Raw genomic sequence first — 20,401 nt, forward strand, 5'->3', positions numbered from 1 at the left:
GTGCGTTCCTCACTCCATTCATAGTACTAAACTAGACCCGAAACTTAAGGAAACCAATTTTCAGCTTTTAGGTTTCATTTTCCTGAAACTCTCTTTTGGTATGTTCACAGTCAAAGTCTCTCAGCCTAGGGATGAGTCATTTTGACAAGTTGTTTGTGTACTGTACAGATCAGCTGTGTGAGTTGCATCCCTCCTTCAGCCCTGTTTTGTATCCTCTTTGGGCACCACGGACACTGATGATGGCACAACCCGAGTGGACAAGTATCTTCCAGATGAAAGCAAATATTCTTAAACAAGGAGATTCCTGGCATCTGCAGTTTGATGAAAGTATTGTGCCTAACAGCCCAAACCTGGGATGGGAGGAGTACATCAGGAACACAGGTGCATGGTGAGTATGCTGGACTATTGTTAATCACAATGGTTGGTGTGTGTATTTACAGTATTGTATATGTCAGGTTAGTATAAATTATGGTATAGTGGTGCACTATAGGTTTATTAAGGTTTGTGTGTGTGTGTACTATGTGTATTTGCACCACTTAAGTTGAATGGAAAAAAATCTGTTCACATAGTCAGACTGTGGTGACTCACGTCTGATTTGGGGACAAAAACTGGCCCCGTCAAGGTAAACCATTCCAGTTTAGGGTAAAGACTTGTTTACTGATTAAGATTAGGATAAGAGTCAAGTTAATGGAAATTAATGCCATCTACAGTGTGACAAAAGCTGTGTTATTTGGGAGTTAAGAGTTATCTTGAAAGAAGAAATAATCTCATTGGCTAAGCTATAGGTTTTAGGTTGGCAACACTTAAATGGCAGAGAAAGAGTTCTGGTTTCATAATGTAATCAGGAGGAAGGTGACTTCACATTGCTCTGTCTCCTCCTATTTACCTTATGCATTTGTATCTCACCATGTTATTTAGCTAGAGAGTCAATCACTTGGGTCAGCCAAAAGACATGTAAACTCAATCACATAATGTCTTCTACCAGATTGTCGCTGCTTCCAAGAACTTTGTCTATAGCTAAAACTTGAGTTTCCATCGTAACTTTGGTTGGCATTAATTTTGTTAAAGAGCCAGTTTAGACTTTCTTTACCTTCAGCTTTCATTTTCAAGGTTTGACTGCAGCTGGTGTAAAAGAGGCTGGCCTTCTAACAAGGTGATGGTGGTCTTCCACATGCGCCTGGTAGACAGGCAGGGCGTTGTCAAGGTGAGGCGCTTCCGTCAGAATGCAAGAAGTGCGACAAAGCTCCAATGGAGACGCCCAGCATCTCCACAGAGAACATCGATATCCTCCTGGAGAATCTGGTGGAGAAGATAAGAATGAAATGCTACCATGAAGACCTGGGCAGAGGGAACAGGCCTTTTATAAGCCTGGATGTCAAAAGTCCCCATGAGCCTGCTCATTGTGAGGCCTGCATTCAAGGCATCTGTACAAGGAGTTAAGCTTGTGTTGCTTTCAAGTCAGCCTTTCTTTCATTAAAAACAAATAAATCATATTTGTCTCAAGCTGTTTTGAAGATTTTTTTTAGTTTTAATAATGTTTACTGCACTGGCGACCTGTCCAGGTTGTACCCCGCCTTTCGCCCGATGTCAGCTGGGATAGACTCCAGCCCCCCGCGACCCTGTACACAGGATAAGCGGTTGACGATGGATAGATGGATGGATATTTACTGCCTGAGCTCATACTAGCATCAACTGGCAGAATAAGACGCTTCCCCATGTCATTCAGCTTCATTTTCTTGCTTCCTCTAAATATTTTTCCTCTATACAACAATCAAGTACATGTATGCTTTCATGTTTTTGCTTGTTGGCAGTCAGTTTCTTTAACATATTAACTCTTTATCTCGAAAGCATTAAACATGCCTTCTATCAAACAGAAATGTAATGGATAAATAAAGCTTGCACGAGCAGCAAACTAAATGTATTTGTGATTTGTAGTATGGGTAATTTGTGTTTTCAAATAAATTGGTCAAATGTATTTATTATTATTTAATATGTAAATATGGAACTAAATGAGAGAATGAAGGCCTGTCAAAGAATACTGACACGTATAAAAAAGTCACTAAGGCAACTGGTCTGGTCTGAATTTTAGTCCATGGTACACAGAAAGTGATGCACTACATGTTTATGACGGTGTTCAGCAATTTGTTTGAATTAAGAGATAAACAACAATTTGAAACAACAAAGAACAAGTGTCACACTGTCTCAAAAAAGGTTGACTGGCAGGAGTTATGGGGATTAAAGCATTGTGTATTGGAGCAGAGTTGTGCAGCCTGTTTAATTTTTTGATGGACAACATTAATATAAAACAAAAAAAGGGTTGGCTGACAGAAAGCTTGAGGTGAGGCCAGAGAACATATGTTTCAGGCCACCCACTGCTTATTTGCGTACAGTTGGCAGGTGTGACACTGATGCCGCTGTGGTCATTTGTCACCATCTACAAGTCACACACTTCGATACAACCCATTAACTGTGGGTTATCTGTATTTTGTATGAAACCACTTGCAGGAAAAGTAGCCGCCTTGCAGAGTTTTCCATTTCCCACATCATTTGCCAGGACTTTGTCCACATCACGCTTGGTTTACAGTGGCGCTATGTATATCTTGTTCACTAAGGCTGAATTTAGTCTAGCAAGAGTTGGTTTGCCAGGTAAGTGGTGAGTCTGTCTTTGTTGTCTGGCAATGGTTATTTATGGATAAGATCAGCAGACTTATTAGAATCTAAATAGACTGTCTACATTTTAGATGACTGATACAATAGACAAATAAAAGTAAATGTTCTCATAAAGCAGTGTGAGGATTATTCTGTGTGTTCTGTGCTATACTGAAGAACTGCTTTCATTTGACAGCTGTAGAAAGATAAAGACTAAATCTTGACATCATGAAATCCAAGGACATTATACTGAAGGTAAAGTAACTTCTCCTGCTGCACATTCTGTATGTTATTTCTAAGACTAAACACAGCATCAGTTCTAATAGACTGTCTCTGTAACTGATAACCTTTTCTTTAATAGTGAATACCTAAATACGTAAATGGTTTTAATATTTTAGGTGCTTAAATTGAAACAATTGTTGTTCTATTTTAGTGTCTCCCTCCATCAGTCAGGCCCACTCTGGTCATGTTTGTCATTCTCATACCAGGTAAGCTTTTGGGTAAGGACTTTTAGGCATGAGGTCTTCCTCACATCAAAAGTTATTCTCAGAAACATAACCAACAAGGTAGCACCAGTAACGAATCATGAAAGCACAGAACAATGTATACTGCATGAACAGCTGAACTATATATATTGTATGTGCCATATTGTCAAGCCAAATACTGGAAGACTGTAAGTCAATCAAAATCCCAGTGCTTACTGGCAAACTAAAGCTGAGCACTTTGTAAGTTGCAGGTCTTCTGTTTTGTTGAAAATCACAGGAGCCAAATCATGTTTATGACTGGACTTATGACAAATCTCCTCATCAGGTGTGTGGAGTGCTATTCAGATGAACTGCTCTCAGCCAAACCAACCCGCCCTGCTGAATGCTCTAAATCCAGTCTTTAACCTGAGCGATATACGACCTGTCATGAACATGACAACCTGCACCAACATCTTTACAGACTTCATCATGTATGGGATACTAGGAGTGGTATGTTGCAGATGAGTGGACTGAGTGTGTATATGCATTGTACCCTTTATTTAGCATTTGGCACTTCTCTTAGAATGAAATTCCTCTGATGTATAGTAAATTTGGCAAATCACTAATAAGTCATTTATATACAAGGAGGAGCTTTATAAATGTATAATTTAGTATAATACATTTAATATTGATAAACAATAAAGAGTCACAAGAAAACTGACACATATCATTCTCCTGTCTTTAACCAAATGTTTCCTCCATTAAACAACGTCTTTGTGTTGCTGTGCTCCACTGAGACTTCCTTAAGGATTCGTGCTGTCCCCCAAAAAACACATTAGGTTAAAGTATCTTGTCTTTCAGGATGAAAAGGCTCAACTCTTGATCACTTACATTTGGCTTAATTATGTGAGTAGTGTAAACCTCCATTCTAATTTCGCAGTCAGTAGTGTAAAGACAACTGTGGGATTATTTTTTGTGAATTATGTGATTGTTACTTATGGTATACCTGCTCTGCGTGCTGATGCCAGTTTTGTTGTTTCAGTGGTGGATAAACGAGTTTATCAGTTGGGACCCAATCACCTGCGGAACCAGCAGGATATCTCTTCCCAGACAAAAGTTTTGGATTCCAGATGTTGTAATCAATGAATTGTGAGTTCCATACTATATATACTCTATATAAAACCAGGCACTGTATTTACAGTACATACAACACACTCTTACAATACTTATTTGTTAAGGATAAGGCTGGTATTACACAACATTTTTATTACTGTCAACAAGTCCCATGAAAAGACCAAAACCAATGATGTGTTAGTCCGTATCTCAAAGCTCATACCAAACTTCACTCAAACAGGAATAAATTGTGTGTGACTCTTTTCAGCAGCAGATTAATACATATTTGGTGGTCTAGTGAGTATTTCGGGCAGCAGCAAAAAGTGACACATCTAAATTCTGAAATGCAAACTGCGTCTCTCCAAAGCACCACAGAAAGCAGGGCTCTCCACTGCTAGGTCCTTTGACTCTATTGTCTCTGTGATAAATTCAATGTAAAGTATCACATAGCAGCTGAACCTAACATGACTGTGCTTTGTACAACTTACTGACTAGTTAGCGCTGCTGTATATCGTGAAATTATTTGAAATGATTGGCTTTGATGGGAAGAACAGATACCCAGTCTGGGCAAAGGCCAAAAATGTGAAGCCAGAACTTCTTGTTTCCTCTGCTTTATGCTATAATTTAGAAATAGGACCATGCTCTCATATTGCAAACTTTTCACTCATAACTCCTCTGCTGGTTCCTGTCTTGCAGTATGGATGAAAACACCGCTCCCTTTGTCCCGTATTTGTACGTGAATAGCAATGGTATGATAAACGATGCTCTTCCAGTCAAAGTTGTCAGCTCCTGTAACCTCGATATCTACACCTTCCCCTTCGACATACAAAACTGCACTTTGACTTTCAACTCCTACCTGCACTTTGGTAAGGCACTTCACACAATGTCAGTTTTGGTCAAAAGAATTGGAAATGTGACCGTAAAGAGGCAGTAAGTAAGCTTTGTCCCTTCTGTAAAAATAATGCATGAGAGTGCCTTTTTTGTGCTTATTTTGTACCACGGCCACTTACCAAAGGAAAAAGGAAACAGACAAATAATCATGTATTTAATAAACGTTTGTGTGCAAGCCAAAGTTAAACTATAACAAAAACACCATGTGACGTGTGATACCTTAGGTTCACTGTGTCTCTGGACAAAGGTTTTATTGTTAATGCACCATGACAACATCTGTTGCATTATGAGCCAATTTCAGTTCAGTCATTGCAAATTGATTCACCTGTAGTCTATGCACAATCACAGAGAGTTTCAGAGGGGTCCACTATTTCTAGCTTTTTTTCAACATTTTTACCCTTTTTGTCAGGAGTTTGGAACAACAAACATGAATAAAATATATATATATAATCTATGCAAATTTCATGAATATAATAATAAATAATTAATTCCTACATCTCTCTAATGTGGATATGTGTGTTTATCTGCCTTGACAATTACCGGATGGTAGATTTCATTGTTAATCTCTCCCCAGCGATGGACGTAAAGATTTTACTGGGCACGTCTGCAGAAAACATCACTGAAAACTCCAAGATGGTGATGACCACCATGGGGGAGTGGGAGCTGCTGGATATCACCTCCCACAAGGACGACCCAGGACTTGATGAAAGTCAATACATTGATGAGCTTGCATTTCATGTAAGTTGATTATAATGTCTTAAATTGACAGTAAGCTGCATTTCACGATTAGATTGAAAGAGTGGATAACTGGGTTAAAAGCAAGCAAACCTATATTGTGAAGTTGCAGTACAGTGAAGATACTATGGGCCGAATTTACTAACACCCTGAATAAAGAGTACAGAAGTGCGTATATGTTCCAAAATATTGCATGTGTTATTGTAGTTACCTATTGTAACCTTAACTAAGAATTAATAATAATAATAATAATAATAATAATAATAATAATAATCTTTATTTGTAGAGCACTTTTGAAAAACAAGTTACAAAGTGCTTTAACAAGTGGAAAGGCAATAATACCCAAAAAACAATAATACAAAAACAATACAAGATAAGAGAAAAGAAAAGACTAAAATACACGTTTAAGATAAATATAAAATTAGTAAAATAGAATAAAATAAAAGGGATAAAATAAAGTCAAATAAGATTGGGAAAGGCTCTCCTATAAAAGTATGTTTTATGAAGGGACTTAAAAGAGTTCACTGACTCAGCTGACCTGATTTCCTCGGGCAGGCTGTTCCAGAGCCTCGGGGCCCTGACAGCAAACGCTCTGTCCCCTTTAGTTTTCAGTCAAGACTCTGGAACAGACAACAGACCTCTGCCCGAGGATCTCAAGGTACGTGCTGGTGCGTATGGGACTAAAAGGTCAGAAATATAACAAGGCGAGAGGCCATGAAGAGCTTTAAAAGTGATCAATAGAATTTTAAAGTCAATTCTAAAACATACTGGGAGCCAGTGTAATGAAGCTAAAATAGGGTAATGTGGTCATATTTCTTTGTTCTGGTTAAAAGCCTGGCAGCTGAGTTCTGGACAGTCTGGAGTCGATCAATAGATTTTTGGGTTAAACAGGTGAAAAGGCTGTTGCAATAATCCAGGCATGATGAGATGAAGGCGTGTAAAATGGTCTTGGTGTCCTTAAAAGTTAACATAGATCGAATTTTTGCTATATCTCTAAGTTGATAAAAACATGATTGAACAAGCTTTGTGGTGTGCTGCTCGAAATTTAAATTACTATCAAACCAAACACCAAGGTTCTTTGCCACAGGCTTAATGTGATTTACTAGGGAACCAGCAGATGGCAGTATTTGATTTGCCATCTGCTGGGACCCGATGACCAGGATTTCTGTTTATTGTTATTGTTTATTGTTTCTGAATTACTGCGTAGATGACAACAGGTGCAATCACAATGGAGGTGGCAGTATTTAAATGAGGGTTTTGCGTGTTTTAATGGTTTGCGCCATGTAGAGTCAGGAAGGAAAGTAGCCACTGCGTAAAAAAGTTATTTTTTTCATTCAGAGCATCCCGAATATGTGGAAATCGTATATTTACCTGCCCATCCTGTGTAAGATTGCACAAAGTACTTGGTACAGCACACCTGAAAAACTGCTTTGGGAAACCCTAGCAGAAACAGATACAGTATCTGTCCACTAAATTGGACATTATGCATTGCTGGCTATATTTCAAAAACAATTAACTATTACTGATTACTGTATTTCTTGAAAATACTTTATGTGCACTAACCTTTTTGGATGTAAATCAATGGATTTATGTTATTAGAATGTAAAACTTGCAGTTTTTGTAACAAAAACAATATTTTGTGCAGATTAGTTCCATTATGTGAGTAACATGTAGTGTGTTGCAGCAAGTAATAGAAAGACATTCAGGATAGTGGAGCAAATTCCATCAGCAAGTAAGGATAATATTAGTGGCAGTGATGATGAATGGCTGCCAGAAATAGGTGGAACCCCAAACGCTAGCAGCAGTGATAGTGGAGCTGAGGGTGCTGAGAAAGAGAGGCTGAGAAGTCAGACGTGAGGTTCAATGTTTTTGCATTGCATTAAAATGTATTAGAATATGTTAAAATATGTAACCACATTAGTTTAACAGCCTTGAAAATATAGTTTTCGCATACCATATTATTTTATTCATTGGTTTGTTAAATAAATATTTCTGCAGTTAAAACCTTAGGCGCATGCTGTCCACCTTAGTGGACATTTAAAAAACTCCTTGAAAAATTTGTTTGAAAAAATGTTTTTTATTTTGCATGCCTAAAGAGCAATAAAAACACATAGGAAAAAAATCCTGACAGAGGCTGTCATAATTCATGCATGAAAGGGCTAAAACAACAGGGAAATACTTGATGTCTTTCCATTTTCACTATGACTGACGATTTCTCTAACTCAAAATTGCACTGTATGTTCGTTTAATCATCATTACCCTTTAAATATACAGTTTTTCAATTTCAAAACTGAACAGAAAAGGTGCCTGGCGTTTTGCTTTATTCCCTCTGCAGATCAGAGTGAAGCGCCGGCCCACCATGTATGTGGTGAATCTCCTGATCCCGAGCTGTTTCCTCATCACAGTGGACCTCTTCAGCTTCCTGTTGCCTCCCCAGACTGTGGACCGATCCTCCTTCAAGATGACCCTGATCCTGGGCTACACAGTCTTCCTGCTCATCATGAACGACCTGCTGCCTATCACTGGAAACACCATACCTCTCATAAGTCAGTTATCTATTGAAACCTGTTATATCTGTAGCTTGCTTTTAAATGTGTTTTTTTTATTCTGCTGTTAATCTAGTTGTTACTAAGAAGCATCTTTAGACATACATATCTCACTCGGCTCTCTCTGCCAGATGTGTTCTTCTCTATCTGCCTGGCTCTGATGGTGGCAAGTCTACTGGAGACTATCATCATTACCAATCTGCTGTGCGGCTCTGCTGACTTCCCTCCCGTCCCTCACTGGGTCAGGGTGTTTGTTCTTCACATCCTTGGCTGCTTGGTACGGCTTCCTCCAAAGCCCAGAGATCTAGAGGACACAGTCATCCACAATCCTGCTGCACTAGGTATGACTAGGTAGACTTGGGATGTGGTTTCACACAAAGGCAAAACTATTCATGCAGTCATGTGCATTATGAGGTGCAGAAAGTCTGCGTTTGTTCTGCAAATTCTGGGCTGTCTTGTTTGCCTGTCTCAGAAGACTAAGGGATTGAGGTATACCATTAATAGGTAGTTTTATGGTGGTTAAAATTAATTAGAAAATGACTGAATATACAAAGTACATCAGATGGATCAACATGATGGTTGTCACACATACACCACTTTAAACGAAAAAAATTCAACATTTTTCCTTTAAAACTAGACATGAAACCTGTGTTGGCACAGCAAAAAGCAGATGAGAGGCCTCTCGAGGAGAAAGGTCCAGCGGTGGAGGGAAAAGCCTTTCAGGAGCTGATGAGCCTGGCCAGGGACCTCCAGGCCATCCGCCTCCAAGTGGAGCAGCATCTGGGTGGAAGCCAGAAATCGGAGGAATGGATCCAGGTGGGTTTCGTCATAGACCGCCTGCTGTTCGGCATCTACCTCCTCTTCATATCAGTCAGCTTCATTACCATCATCATTATCTGGGTAAACTCATATGGTCAGTAACTACCTGCTGTATGCTTTAAGGGGCTCAATTTCTGCAGTATGTATGTATGTATGGAGTGACTCAAATGTTTTTGGAATACATGATTTTTTTATTTTGATTTGATTAGATATTTATACAAACTCCAAAGTTATTGCCTAGTTGTTAATAATAATGGAAATATTATCACTATTGGACATTAAATTATTACTATATTGCCTATAGTTTAAACCCCTTTGTGTTATGATTGAGGAAACTATTTTATACAAATAAAATGACTTGAAGAAATTCTTTTCAGTTTTCGACTGACATTCATTTCTAACATAATAATCATGTTCCAATTGTTATTTTTATTGATTTTGTAATTTTAATGTCAGTTTTGAATCCTATCGTTGACAGTCAAGAGCCAACATAATTAGAAAATGTAGTTATCTGCTATCAGTGGCTCACCCAAAAGAGAATATAACAATGAAATAAATCCTGTAAGATAAATAGCAGCTGTCATTTGATCTATAGATAGTAGGCTATGATTATGATTTTAACAAAAATCCCAACAAATGCCATGCCTTTACTGAATTTATAACCCAATTTTTAACCCAATCTCTAAAATTATGAAGAAACTTAAGACTGTTTTTAAAAATCAAAGCAATAAACATTTGTCTAGTTAGTGAATAAATAATTTGGTAGAATAAAAATGCTATAGGCCTACAGCATGGCCATAAGTATGTGGACATTTAATCACAAGACTTTGCTGCAGGGATTAGCAAGTTACGGCACTGATGTTGGGCGATAAGACCTGGCTCACAATCAGCCTTTCGAATGATCCTAAACGTTTTGGAATGGGTTGAGTCCAGGGCTCTGTGCCAAAAAGCTGGAAGCACACGGTCGTCTAAAATATAACTGAATGCTGTTCAGATGCATGATGAATTAAGTGGCCTGGCCCAATATATGTCTTCATACCTTCCCACATGCAATAACATAATAAGCAAACTCCATGATAAAAAACTATTTTACACCCAATAGTTTTTTTAATCTTGAAGATTCATAGTACATGTAGTTCTGAATATGCAGAACTTGCCAGGAGGCAAGCAGGAGGGTCATTTGAAATCATTTACCAAAACAGCATTCCTGTCAGCTGTTCAGACTTAAGTATTTTGTTTTAGAAAAGGAAAACATGGATCACAACGTGTACATTTGCAGTGTACTGTAAAACAAAAATCTTACTTACTTAAATCTTATTTATCTTATCTGCACTACCCAAAATCACATTAATGTTGGACACCTTGAACACTCACGTGTCCTTTTGGGTCTTAAATGAAAAACACACTTTTATTGTCTGGATGATGATGATGACTATTATGGTTTCCTACTGTAGGGACTATCACTTTTCAAATCCCTTTCCCTGATAGACAATAACAAAAGTAACAGATTCACAGAGTGTTATAAAAGTATATTTGGTAAGCTTCCCTGATATTATGGCGCTTAATATATCCTTTATGTATTGTTAATGTATGATGAATTTTTGTATCCCGTGCCTGGTTATTTCTTGCATGTATTCTTTAATTTTCTTTTTCTGAAATACATATATATATATTATTTATTTTGTTTATTTGGTTGTTTTTTCCCCCCATAGTGTTAGCTATCTGATAAGGATAAGTGAAAATTTTATGTATGTTTTGATTGTGCGTTTTTTTTTATGCATATATATTTGTGATATGGAAAATGTATTGGCTCTCTGACTTTGTTCTGTGTTTTTGTATGCATCTGACTATTTTTGTCATTTATAATAAACAAAGTTTATTTAAAAAAATAAAATAAAAAAAAAAACTGTAGATATGCACTTTGCAACCCAGGGACAACACAGGGTTAAACAAACTTAAAAATGTTTTGAAAAAACGTAATGTCTCTTTAGTAAGTTTAGCCAATCAGGAACGATCATTACCCCTCCCAGCTGAACATGATTGACAGGTTACGACATATCTGCATGATCTTGCGCAACCCTGCGCTATTGTATGCGAGAAAGAGAGAGGAGACGAACATGCGTGATGGCGACAGGAGAAATAACAGGAAATTAATAGTGATGGGCGAAGCGAGGCTTTGTGAAACATTGAAACGTTTGAAGCAATTGTGCCGGAATTGTGTCGAGGCTTAGAAACACTTCGACACCCGTCTCCACGGTGACACCTACCTAATCGGAATACTTTGATTTCCGAGGGTGAAGTCTTTGTTGCAGATACTCACAGGACATAAAAGGAATAGAAATAACAGGTAGTTGAAGTTAGTGAGTAGAGAATATAACAAAGTATACAAATCTAAGAATACAGCCTAATAATGATAATAAATGTGGATATCTACAGTATTATACAGTAGCTTATTAACCAAAGGTGTAATGATAATTAGCAGGAAAGATATAGGCCCTAGTGTAATAATAATTAATAATCATGAGTGCTGGCAGTGATGAGGTGTAACTGAGTAAAGTTGAAGTTGTTTCAAGAATGATAAATGAAAAGTGGAATAATGTCTCACATTTGTTATATGTCAAGAATTGTATTCAGAAATATTCAGCTGTTTTGGGGCTGAGTCAGGGTTTATTTTCATAATTGACATGAGGAAATATTTGCCGAATTTAACAAAAAGTGTATTAGATAAGAATCGTAAAGTACCCCTTCAAGTAATAGAATTCACTGCTTGAAAACAGCTCGTTTGTAGTCCAGCCGTTTCCCTCAATAGTATGAAGCTGCAGTACCGGAGGCTGCAGTTTCAGGACCCCTGCGATCCTGGGACCGCAGTTCTAGGACCCTAGTTCTTTGTGACAGCGCCATCTAGTGGAGTGGTGGTGGTAATGCACAGCAACACGAAGGAGGTTAACCCTGTCTGCTAGATGGGCCGATGTGCGCAGCTGTAGGGTTAACCGGTCAACATGCATATAATCAATAACGGTACTGCAGCTACATGCTACTCGTTTCCCTTCCTTCACTGAAAATGCATCATAAAGCTTGCCAAGCGGCTAGCAGGGTCAGGCACGCCCTCAAACCAAGCTAGGCTGAGCGGAGGCCCTTTGATTTTAGTTAAGCCCCTTTTCCACTGCACATTACCAGCTCGACTTGGCTCGACTCACCTTTGTTTGGTTTTCCATTGTAGAAATGTTGTACCTGTACCTGCTTCCGGGTACTTTTTTTCGTATCACCTCACCTCCGTCGAGGTTCCAAGCAAGCTGAGGGACACTAAAATGTAATGTGAAAACACGACAGACTGCTGATTGGTCAGAGAGAATATTCACTATTCACTGCATCATCATTGTGTGTGCCAGACAGAGGCCAGTGTTGCGTTTTTTTTTCAGATTTTGAGAAAGGAGAGGCTGGATCCAATGAAAATTAACTAGAAAATTTAATAAAAAATAGGTGAATAAAAGATGGCATTACAGAACAAACAACAAAACAAAAACACTGCAGTGGACTGGAAAGTTGTTCCTCTTTTCAGATTTACAGCTTACAGTCCTGATTCTCGCAAAATGAATTGTTAATATCCTCCAGGTATGTAGGCGGGTCTTTTCCTCCAAATGGCCCAGGACCATAGCCATTGGTCGTTTGGTCACTTCTTCGTCACCCAATTAGGAAGGGTGTACCTTACTCTATGTTACTTTTGGTCGAACAAAAGAGCGCCAATTCCCAGACGTGAAACCCCCCTTCAATCTACAGGAATAAACAGTCTTTTGCTCTAAACTAATCATGGAGAACAACAGGGCTTATCTACAAAAATGTGCTTGAATATTTTCAGAGTTGAGGAGCTCCGCAAGTGGCTGTGGGGGATGCCTGTGCCAACCCGTGGGAGGAGCGTGTGAGGCCGGCCAGCCGCCCGCTCACAGAGCCCTCTGCTCCCGCCGTCACACAGACCGCTGCAGCAACAACGGCAGAGGAAAATACAACTGGAAGGTTTTCATACTGCTTATCTGTCTTTTACATTCTGAGGAATGTTGAAACGTCTTAACTTCAAAAAGAGAAATCTGTGTGGATCGCTGGTGTGTGTATCGCATTGAACATTACGTCACGGCAGTTGTGTGTGGCGTCGCTATGACGACAAGCTACGTACTATCTCTGGATACTATCTGCAATGGAAAACGGAGAAGGGCCGAGTAGAGTTGAGTCTATTGATTTGCGCTATGGTAGCATTTTTCAGCAAGGCAGCATAGATCATCAGAACACCGGCAACAGTTCAACGTTTAACCTAAAAGACGGTGCAACTCCGACTCTGTTTGGTCCTGGAAATTCACAATCACAACCTGTAAATATGCTTTATTGGTTGTGAATTATATTTAAAATAAACACGGCAATGTAACTTCACAGACTGTTCAAGTGCTGAGTTGTTGTAAACGTTGGCTAACACAGCTAAAGTTATAACTATAATGCTAACGTTACACCTGATGTGAAAGCTACTGAGCAAACGTTCAAATTGTTTGGCCAATTTTTATGTAAAATTGAGTTTAAATATGGTTGTTTTTGTAGTGATTTATGGTAAGATGTGGAACAATGATGTGTGGTTGTGGACTTATGGTGCGTTCCATTTGACATGGGAAGTTGGAATTTCCGAGTTCAAAGGGAACGCCCCCTTAAGTCGGAATCCCGACTTCGGGGATTCCGTAACACGATGGGGGACCTTTCTTTCAATTTGCGTTCCGTGTGACTTTGCCGGTTAACAATTTTTTTTTTCGAAACTACAATAACTTTGTCATGTCACCATTCACAGGTTAACAACGTAGCCCATATGATTTATATTGAAATGTTGTATTTGTGAATGTAACATTTTTCATATAGGCTAAGTTAAAGAGGTTCAAATAAATAGGCTTTTCTTTACAATGAATATCAATCTTTTCATAAAAGAATATAATATTTATTTTTCGTAAATATATAAAGTCATGTTTTTAAAGAAATATTCGACACAAACACAAAATGAATGACAATGCTTTCAGTTTTGTTATTGCAAAAAACACACTTTTCCTCAACATCAATCCTAAATCTTAATACCACTGTTGTTTATTTGATACACGTATTATAGCAGTGAGTGTAGCGGTAACATCAGATCCTATTTATGCTGGGGAGAGGGGTAGTTCGTCCGAAAGTTGTCGCTGTATTTAAACCCTATGTGGGTTAGGGAGATTGATTTGGCCTGGAGGATGCCATTGACCAGAGTTCACTCCGTGTCGGAGTGGAAGTGGCGAGGGTCTAGTTTCGGAAAGGCCCCGGAAGTCGGGAGAATCGCACTACCCGGACTTCGTGACTGTCGGGGTATCAACAGTTAGTGAAAGCTCTAGTTTATACTATTTATTAGCACTTCTGTGTACTTGTATCTCATAGAAATGTTCGTACAGAAAGTGCTGTCCAATAGCTGTATGTGGTCATGTTGCTACAGTGTTGAGTAAATACCGCACAATGCGTTTTTTTTAATCAACCAGCATATCAATAGCTAACCTGGCTAGTTGTAAACAACGGCTGGCTGAGTGAGGTTTTCTGACTTGTTAACCGGAACGCCATCAACCTCCGACTTCCGAGGTAAATGGAACGCACCATTATACCATCTGCTAGGTTACGGTTGCAGTCTGAAGCAGCTTTGATTTGGATCACACTACCTTGTTTCTTAAGACCTGCCCTTCTCTGCTAGCATGGTTACAACTTCAATAACAAAAAATAGTTTTTACCTCATTGATGTATTTGCCACCTAAAATGTGCAAAGACAACTTTATAGTTATCTTTACACACTTTCTTGCCATCATGGCACTGTGATGGTTTAGTTAACTGAAGGCCGCAGTGTGCAAGCTAGTAAAAGGGAAAATTTGATATTTGTTGAGAGATATTTCTCATTTTATCAGTGGATGTGATGTATGCCTTATATGAAAAATACACCTGTTTTATCAGTAAAGTGAGGCTACAAAAGACAAAAGTTTCAAGTGCCTGTTGTTTCAAACTCTTGATTGGAAAGTCCAACCTACAGATTTTAACACCTGTTAGTGTAACAGTTTATGGGGTTTGAATTGTCCCATTGTAGGGATGTGTCACTGATTATTTTAGCCTCTTTTCAGACTGAAGTCTGGGGAAATGACCCTTACTTCATTAAAACAGGATGAGGGGCAACATCTTGCTCCAGTCTGTCCAGTCAGTCCAGCTGGTTCGGGATGTTCTGCCTGTGTTTCGGGATCATAAATGGCTGAACCAAAACTGTGTTTACTACCTGGAGCGGCTTTGTTTTGGATCACACTTCCTTGTTTGCCAGGACCTGCGCTACTCTGCTTCTGATTGCCTAGTAGTTACCTAGGTACTGCGCATGTGCAACTCCCACCAAAAATCTTATAGAAGTGAGATTTTCCCTTGGTAGCTCAGTGAAACACACAGGGTGAAAAGAGGTGCTGCAGCAATGTGCAGCATGTCGAAAAAAATGGAACCATGCAAACCTGTTCTGGTACAACTCCTAAATGAAATTATTAACCTGAAAATTAGTATATTATGACCACTAAGTTTTCCCATTAGTCAACAGTCTGAACAGTAAACTAAACATCAAATTTCAGTGCCCCATGTCGTTATTTTCCAAGCTACTAGCCATTGTATACCATTGAGGCTTTCGTCATACGGAAGTGGGCGTGGTTTCATATCAACTGGATTGGTAAAATGATCAGTGGCATGGGGTGGGGTAAAGCCAAGTCAGAGGGATGTCCTTTTTGGAGGGCAATTATCTAATGCATTGTGCTATTACAGTGCAGGGTATAATTTAAAAAAATTTAATCAAACTTTAAAGATGCGCACTATCTGTTATCAATACACACGCTGAAAGTTGCATTTATCGAGACTTGCGCTCTCTCTCGCTCACTCTCTCTCACCCCAAATAGCATACATAGCCCGTGGCTTATGGTGCAGGTTAAGAATAAAAGAAGCATTCACAAGCTCAATCAGAAGACGATTGAAGACATTTGCATAGTAGCAGTGGTGCATGTATCAAATAGGCCTAGATACTTCTTAATGCTTGGCCAAATGTTCACAATATCACTGAAGACTAACAACCGAATACCCGACCAACAGAGTAAAAACTATTATTCAGGTAGCCTAACCTGGCCCAGTGCCCTGTGGCAGGTGCTGTCTGTGGTGCTCATTATCTATGCGTACACAACCATAGTAAAAACAATAAGGTTACTTCAACTGACTATTCATTCACAGCTAAATTCAGGCAAGCAAACAAAACAAACAATATGACCACATTAAGAATCGCACAAATAGCTGCAGTTCAGTTAAGTTCAGAGAGAGAAGGAGGTGTCATTTCACTCACCCTATTTGAAAAGGAAGGGCATTCTCCTGTCTGTCATGGTGGCGAAGTGATCAATAACCAAGTTATAAAATTTCCCACTGGCTTTTCGTCCTCCGCAATAATAGGATCAGTTGAAGTTTGGCGCTACCAGCTAGCCACACTGTACGGATATAGTTTTCCTCATTGAACGTCCAAAACCCCCTTTTTCTCTCCACGCCCAGCTCCAGTTTTGGCGTTGGTCTTCCGTCAGATTTAATCTTAAATTGCTGCTGTAGTAGTAGTTTAGTAAAACTATTAATTATAACTAGGAATGTAAACGGTTAATCGATTATCGATTACTTGTCATTACAAGAATTTGCTCGATTAAATTAAATTAATTGTTGGCTAATTGAACAATGCGAACGTGACACAAGATTCTCGCAGGCGGCGAGAGACCCGACACCAAATTGGGGGCGGCAAAAAAGAAACCAAACATGAGGCGGTCAAAACGGAGTGGAGTGTGGAAGCATTTCAAATTAATTGATGATGACAAAGACTCTCAATGCAAACTTTGCGGTTCTACGATTAAGTACAACAGCTCTACGAGTTTGCTAAGATACCACCTTCATAACTTGCATACAGCCGTGTTGCAGGGAGGAAGTCTGTCGCGTTCACAACCTACAATCGCTGCTTTGGTGGGAAGGCGAGTATGTGACCACAGGAAAGCGGAGGGCATTACTCAGAGGATTTGCGGCATGATCGAAAAAGATATGATGCCAGTTAGCACCACTGATGGTGAGGGATTTCGGGAGTTAATACACTTCATGGAGCCAGGATATAATATCCCTTCTCGAACTACCCACTTGGAAACACGCTACAAAAACGAGAAGGCTGAGCTAAAAACACAGTTAGCCGCGGCTAATGTGGCTCTGACGACAGATTGTTGGACGTCACTGACTTCAGAAAGCTACATTACAATCACTTGTCCTACACTGAAAACGACTGGCAGGTAAAGTCAGCAGTCCTTCTCACGGAGAGCCTCTCAGAGAGACATATAGCTGATAATTTAGCTGACAAACTCAACCAGGCTGTGGAGTCATGGGGACTCCCCGGGCATGTAATAGCCTGTGTGCATGACAACGCTCGGAACATCGTCTCAGCAAACAACCCCGCACGAGTCAGTTGGAAATCAGTTTCTTGCTTTGCACATACTTTAAATCTGGCCGTCAACAACGGATTCGCTGCTGCTGGTGTCAACCGAGTAATTGCAGCTGCTGGCAGGTTGGTCAAACACTTAAACTACAATAAAACATCAATAGAGCAATATAACATGCATTTTTACTCAGTATATAAGCAATATTTTGTTATTTATGTTAAAGACACTATTGATTGAAAATAGCCGCTTATCAGTTAATCATTAATCAGTCGATAAGGTCAATCAACTAATGATTAATGAATTAATTGATAATTTGCATCTCTAATTATAACTAAAAACTCCAAATCTCCACCCTCCATAACTGCACCAGCTAAAGCTGCTAACAGCTCCCGTTATTTCATCTGAATGACGTTGATCGCATGCTGTGATTTGTTTGGCATGAAGCCAGACAGCGGCTGGCTTCCCTTGGCATCATCCTGACTAATCACAGTTAAGCAGTGGCCTCATCTGATTGGTATATTGAGAGTGCGTAGATCTTGTCAATTATGAGAAAAAAAACAATATTTGAGACTTAGTAGCAGTAAATTCAAGCAGTTGTAGTTTTTGCCTTGTGTTTGTGCTCAAAGAAGAAAACTAATCATTTATGAGAGAATATCCTACAGGTGAGCAACTCTCATTGCATGAATTCACATATTCATTTGTGGATGTGCAAGTTTTGTCAGTGACTTCAAACTTCTTGATACCGGTGTGTGAATGTGTTTTGCACCACCTTCACTGCCACAAGTATAGCAAAAATGTGAGTGTATGAGTTTATTAATTTGTAATTTGTAGCATAGGATTTGTACATCAGCAAGAAGTAAATGTTGTTTTTGTGGGTTTGCAGCTCCTAAAAGCATTTCTTCTCTGTGACTTCAAAATTACTGATACACATATGTGACTATTTTCTACAACTACAAATTCCACTGTCACAGGTGCTTAGTTGTTTTGCTCCAATAACACCTTCATTCAGATTGTAACTCCCATTTGGACGTGTAGGTGCTGAAAAAAAAAATAGTAACGAGTTGTTACCAGAGGTGTAAAACAACATGTCCTGTATGTGCTTATGATCTGGCAATAACACAGTTCTGTGTTTTTCATTTCTGTTCATTTTTATCTATTTTTTATTTATCTTATTATCTTATCTTATTTTTTATCTTTTTTCACTTATATCTATATCTATATATCTATATCTATATATGTATATATATATACATACATACATATATACACACATATATACACATACACACACACAAACACAGGACATATTCTGCCTGTAAACGTGTTTGTGATATAAAAGTTTGAACTTGAGGTTAGTACTGAAAGAAAAAAAAACATACATTTAATAGTTAATGGGGCAAAAATATATATACCTATTTTAATTGGTCCTGTGTTGTCTTCATTTGAAGAGTTATAGTCTGCATGTAGTTATGCTATGGGTTGGGCTGGAGTTGGGCATGTAGTGGTTGTGGTTAGAGTTAGGGGAAGTCTCCAGAGAATTAATTTCTACATCCTGCTAAGTGACAAAGACAAATGTGTGTGTGTGCATTTACACTGCAGTAGGAACTATCTTTGCTTTACACACAATTAGATTGGTGGTTGTGGAGGATATTTGGTTCATCAGAAACATCCACCATGAGTCTGTCTCAGCAGAGCATCTGCATCATCTCAAGTTTACTCTTAAATTCAGGTAATGATAACCTATTTTTATTCACTACTTTATTGCTTTTTGTTATGTATGCATTTTGTTTTCCAGACTAATGCATGTTTAGCTCTGCAACTGAACATCCCTCTTGCTACTCATGTGAATAGCAGCACTGTTATTATTTTAGTATTAGTTATTGTACAGTCAGACTGTATTGTAACACTCCAATGATCTAGCACTCTAGCAAATCTTTATATACTATTATTGTATGTAAGCATGTATAAATGAAGAACAAACCCTGAAAACATTCTTCTATCAAGTATCAATCCACTGTATTACAAATTTGTGATCAATTATGTTTTGTGTTGAATTCAAAATAAAGGAATATTTTAGGTAATTTGAGTTGTAAATTATGATAAGAAGAACATGTTGAAGTAATTAAAGGATGTCATCTACTATCTTACAGTATTAGCTGTGCCATGTGAAATCATATCAAGATAATATTACTCAATAATATATAATAATAATAATTACTCAAGATTTTTGGCTTCCAGTTTAATGAAACAATGACTATTGAAAGCTCTTTTTTGTTCCATGTCCAAATAATTATGATTTCCAGATTTATAATAATCTGTGTAGTAACCTTGTTTGTAAGCAAACCGGTAAATGAAAAGTACAGCATTTTGTTTATTGTTTAGTATAGCTTTATATTTAGAAAACAGCTCTTCATTTTCATTGATAATGGGAAAGTTTAATTGTTTAAAAGTGCAATTAAGATGTAATAAATGCAAAAATAAAGTGTTTTATAAACTTTCTCTATCGTCAGTGTCTCTATGTTTTAGTAAACTGTCCTGCAAACAAGGCCACAGTGGTCCAACCTATGAATCCATGCAGGCTGTGTTTGACCTACAATCCTTCAGGCCAGCAGTGAACCTCAGCAATCCCACCATAACCAACATCTCCTTCACTCTGTATGCTGTCCTGGGGTGGTGAGTTCAT

General features: G+C 38.6%; 2 protein-coding genes and 1 long non-coding RNA gene across 3 annotated transcripts; all 3 read left to right on the forward strand.

The window, feature by feature from the left end:
* Positions 1-122: 122 nt before the first annotated feature.
* On the forward strand, positions 123-1,503 carry LOC119900584 (receptor-transporting protein 2-like). The gene is given in 3 exon segments (XM_038715671.1): positions 123-388; positions 1,111-1,220; positions 1,223-1,503. Coding segments are annotated over 3 exon segments (585 nt in total). The 5' UTR covers positions 123-131; the 3' UTR covers positions 1,441-1,503.
* Positions 1,504-2,027: 524 nt separating this feature from the next.
* On the forward strand, positions 2,028-10,367 carry LOC119900585 (5-hydroxytryptamine receptor 3A-like). The gene is made up of 10 exons (XM_038715672.1): positions 2,028-2,904; positions 3,083-3,137; positions 3,460-3,623; positions 3,975-4,019; positions 4,156-4,262; positions 4,923-5,092; positions 5,692-5,855; positions 8,188-8,398; positions 8,530-8,739; positions 9,036-10,367. The coding sequence occupies exons 1-10, from the start codon at positions 2,878-2,880 to the stop codon at positions 9,317-9,319; spliced, it is 1,437 nt and encodes a 478-aa protein (XP_038571600.1). The 5' UTR covers positions 2,028-2,877; the 3' UTR covers positions 9,320-10,367.
* Positions 10,368-16,990: 6,623 nt separating this feature from the next.
* LOC119900587 lies at positions 16,991-20,383 on the forward strand. Its single transcript, XR_005444080.1, has 3 exons — positions 16,991-17,843; positions 19,349-19,447; positions 20,229-20,383. It is a non-coding gene; the product is annotated as an uncharacterized LOC119900587 (long non-coding RNA).
* The last annotated feature ends 18 nt before the right edge of the window (positions 20,384-20,401 follow it).

This window comes from Micropterus salmoides, unplaced genomic scaffold (assembly GCF_014851395.1).
Source record: "Micropterus salmoides isolate LMB-PRFRI ecotype aquatic unplaced genomic scaffold, ASM1485139v1 Ms_hic_scaffold_13, whole genome shotgun sequence".
Classification (NCBI taxonomy): domain Eukaryota; kingdom Metazoa; phylum Chordata; class Actinopteri; order Centrarchiformes; family Centrarchidae; genus Micropterus; species Micropterus salmoides.

Coding starts and splice junctions, on each gene's coding strand:
- LOC119900585 (XM_038715672.1), top strand. CDS start 2,878: ATGAAATCCAAGGACATTATACTGAAG. Junction 8,399..8,529: donor AAACACCATACCTCTCATAA/GTCAGTTATCTA, acceptor TCTCTCTGCCAG/ATGTGTTCTTCTCTATCTGC. Junction 8,740..9,035: donor CCACAATCCTGCTGCACTAG/GTATGACTAGGT, acceptor CTTTAAAACTAG/ACATGAAACCTGTGTTGGCA.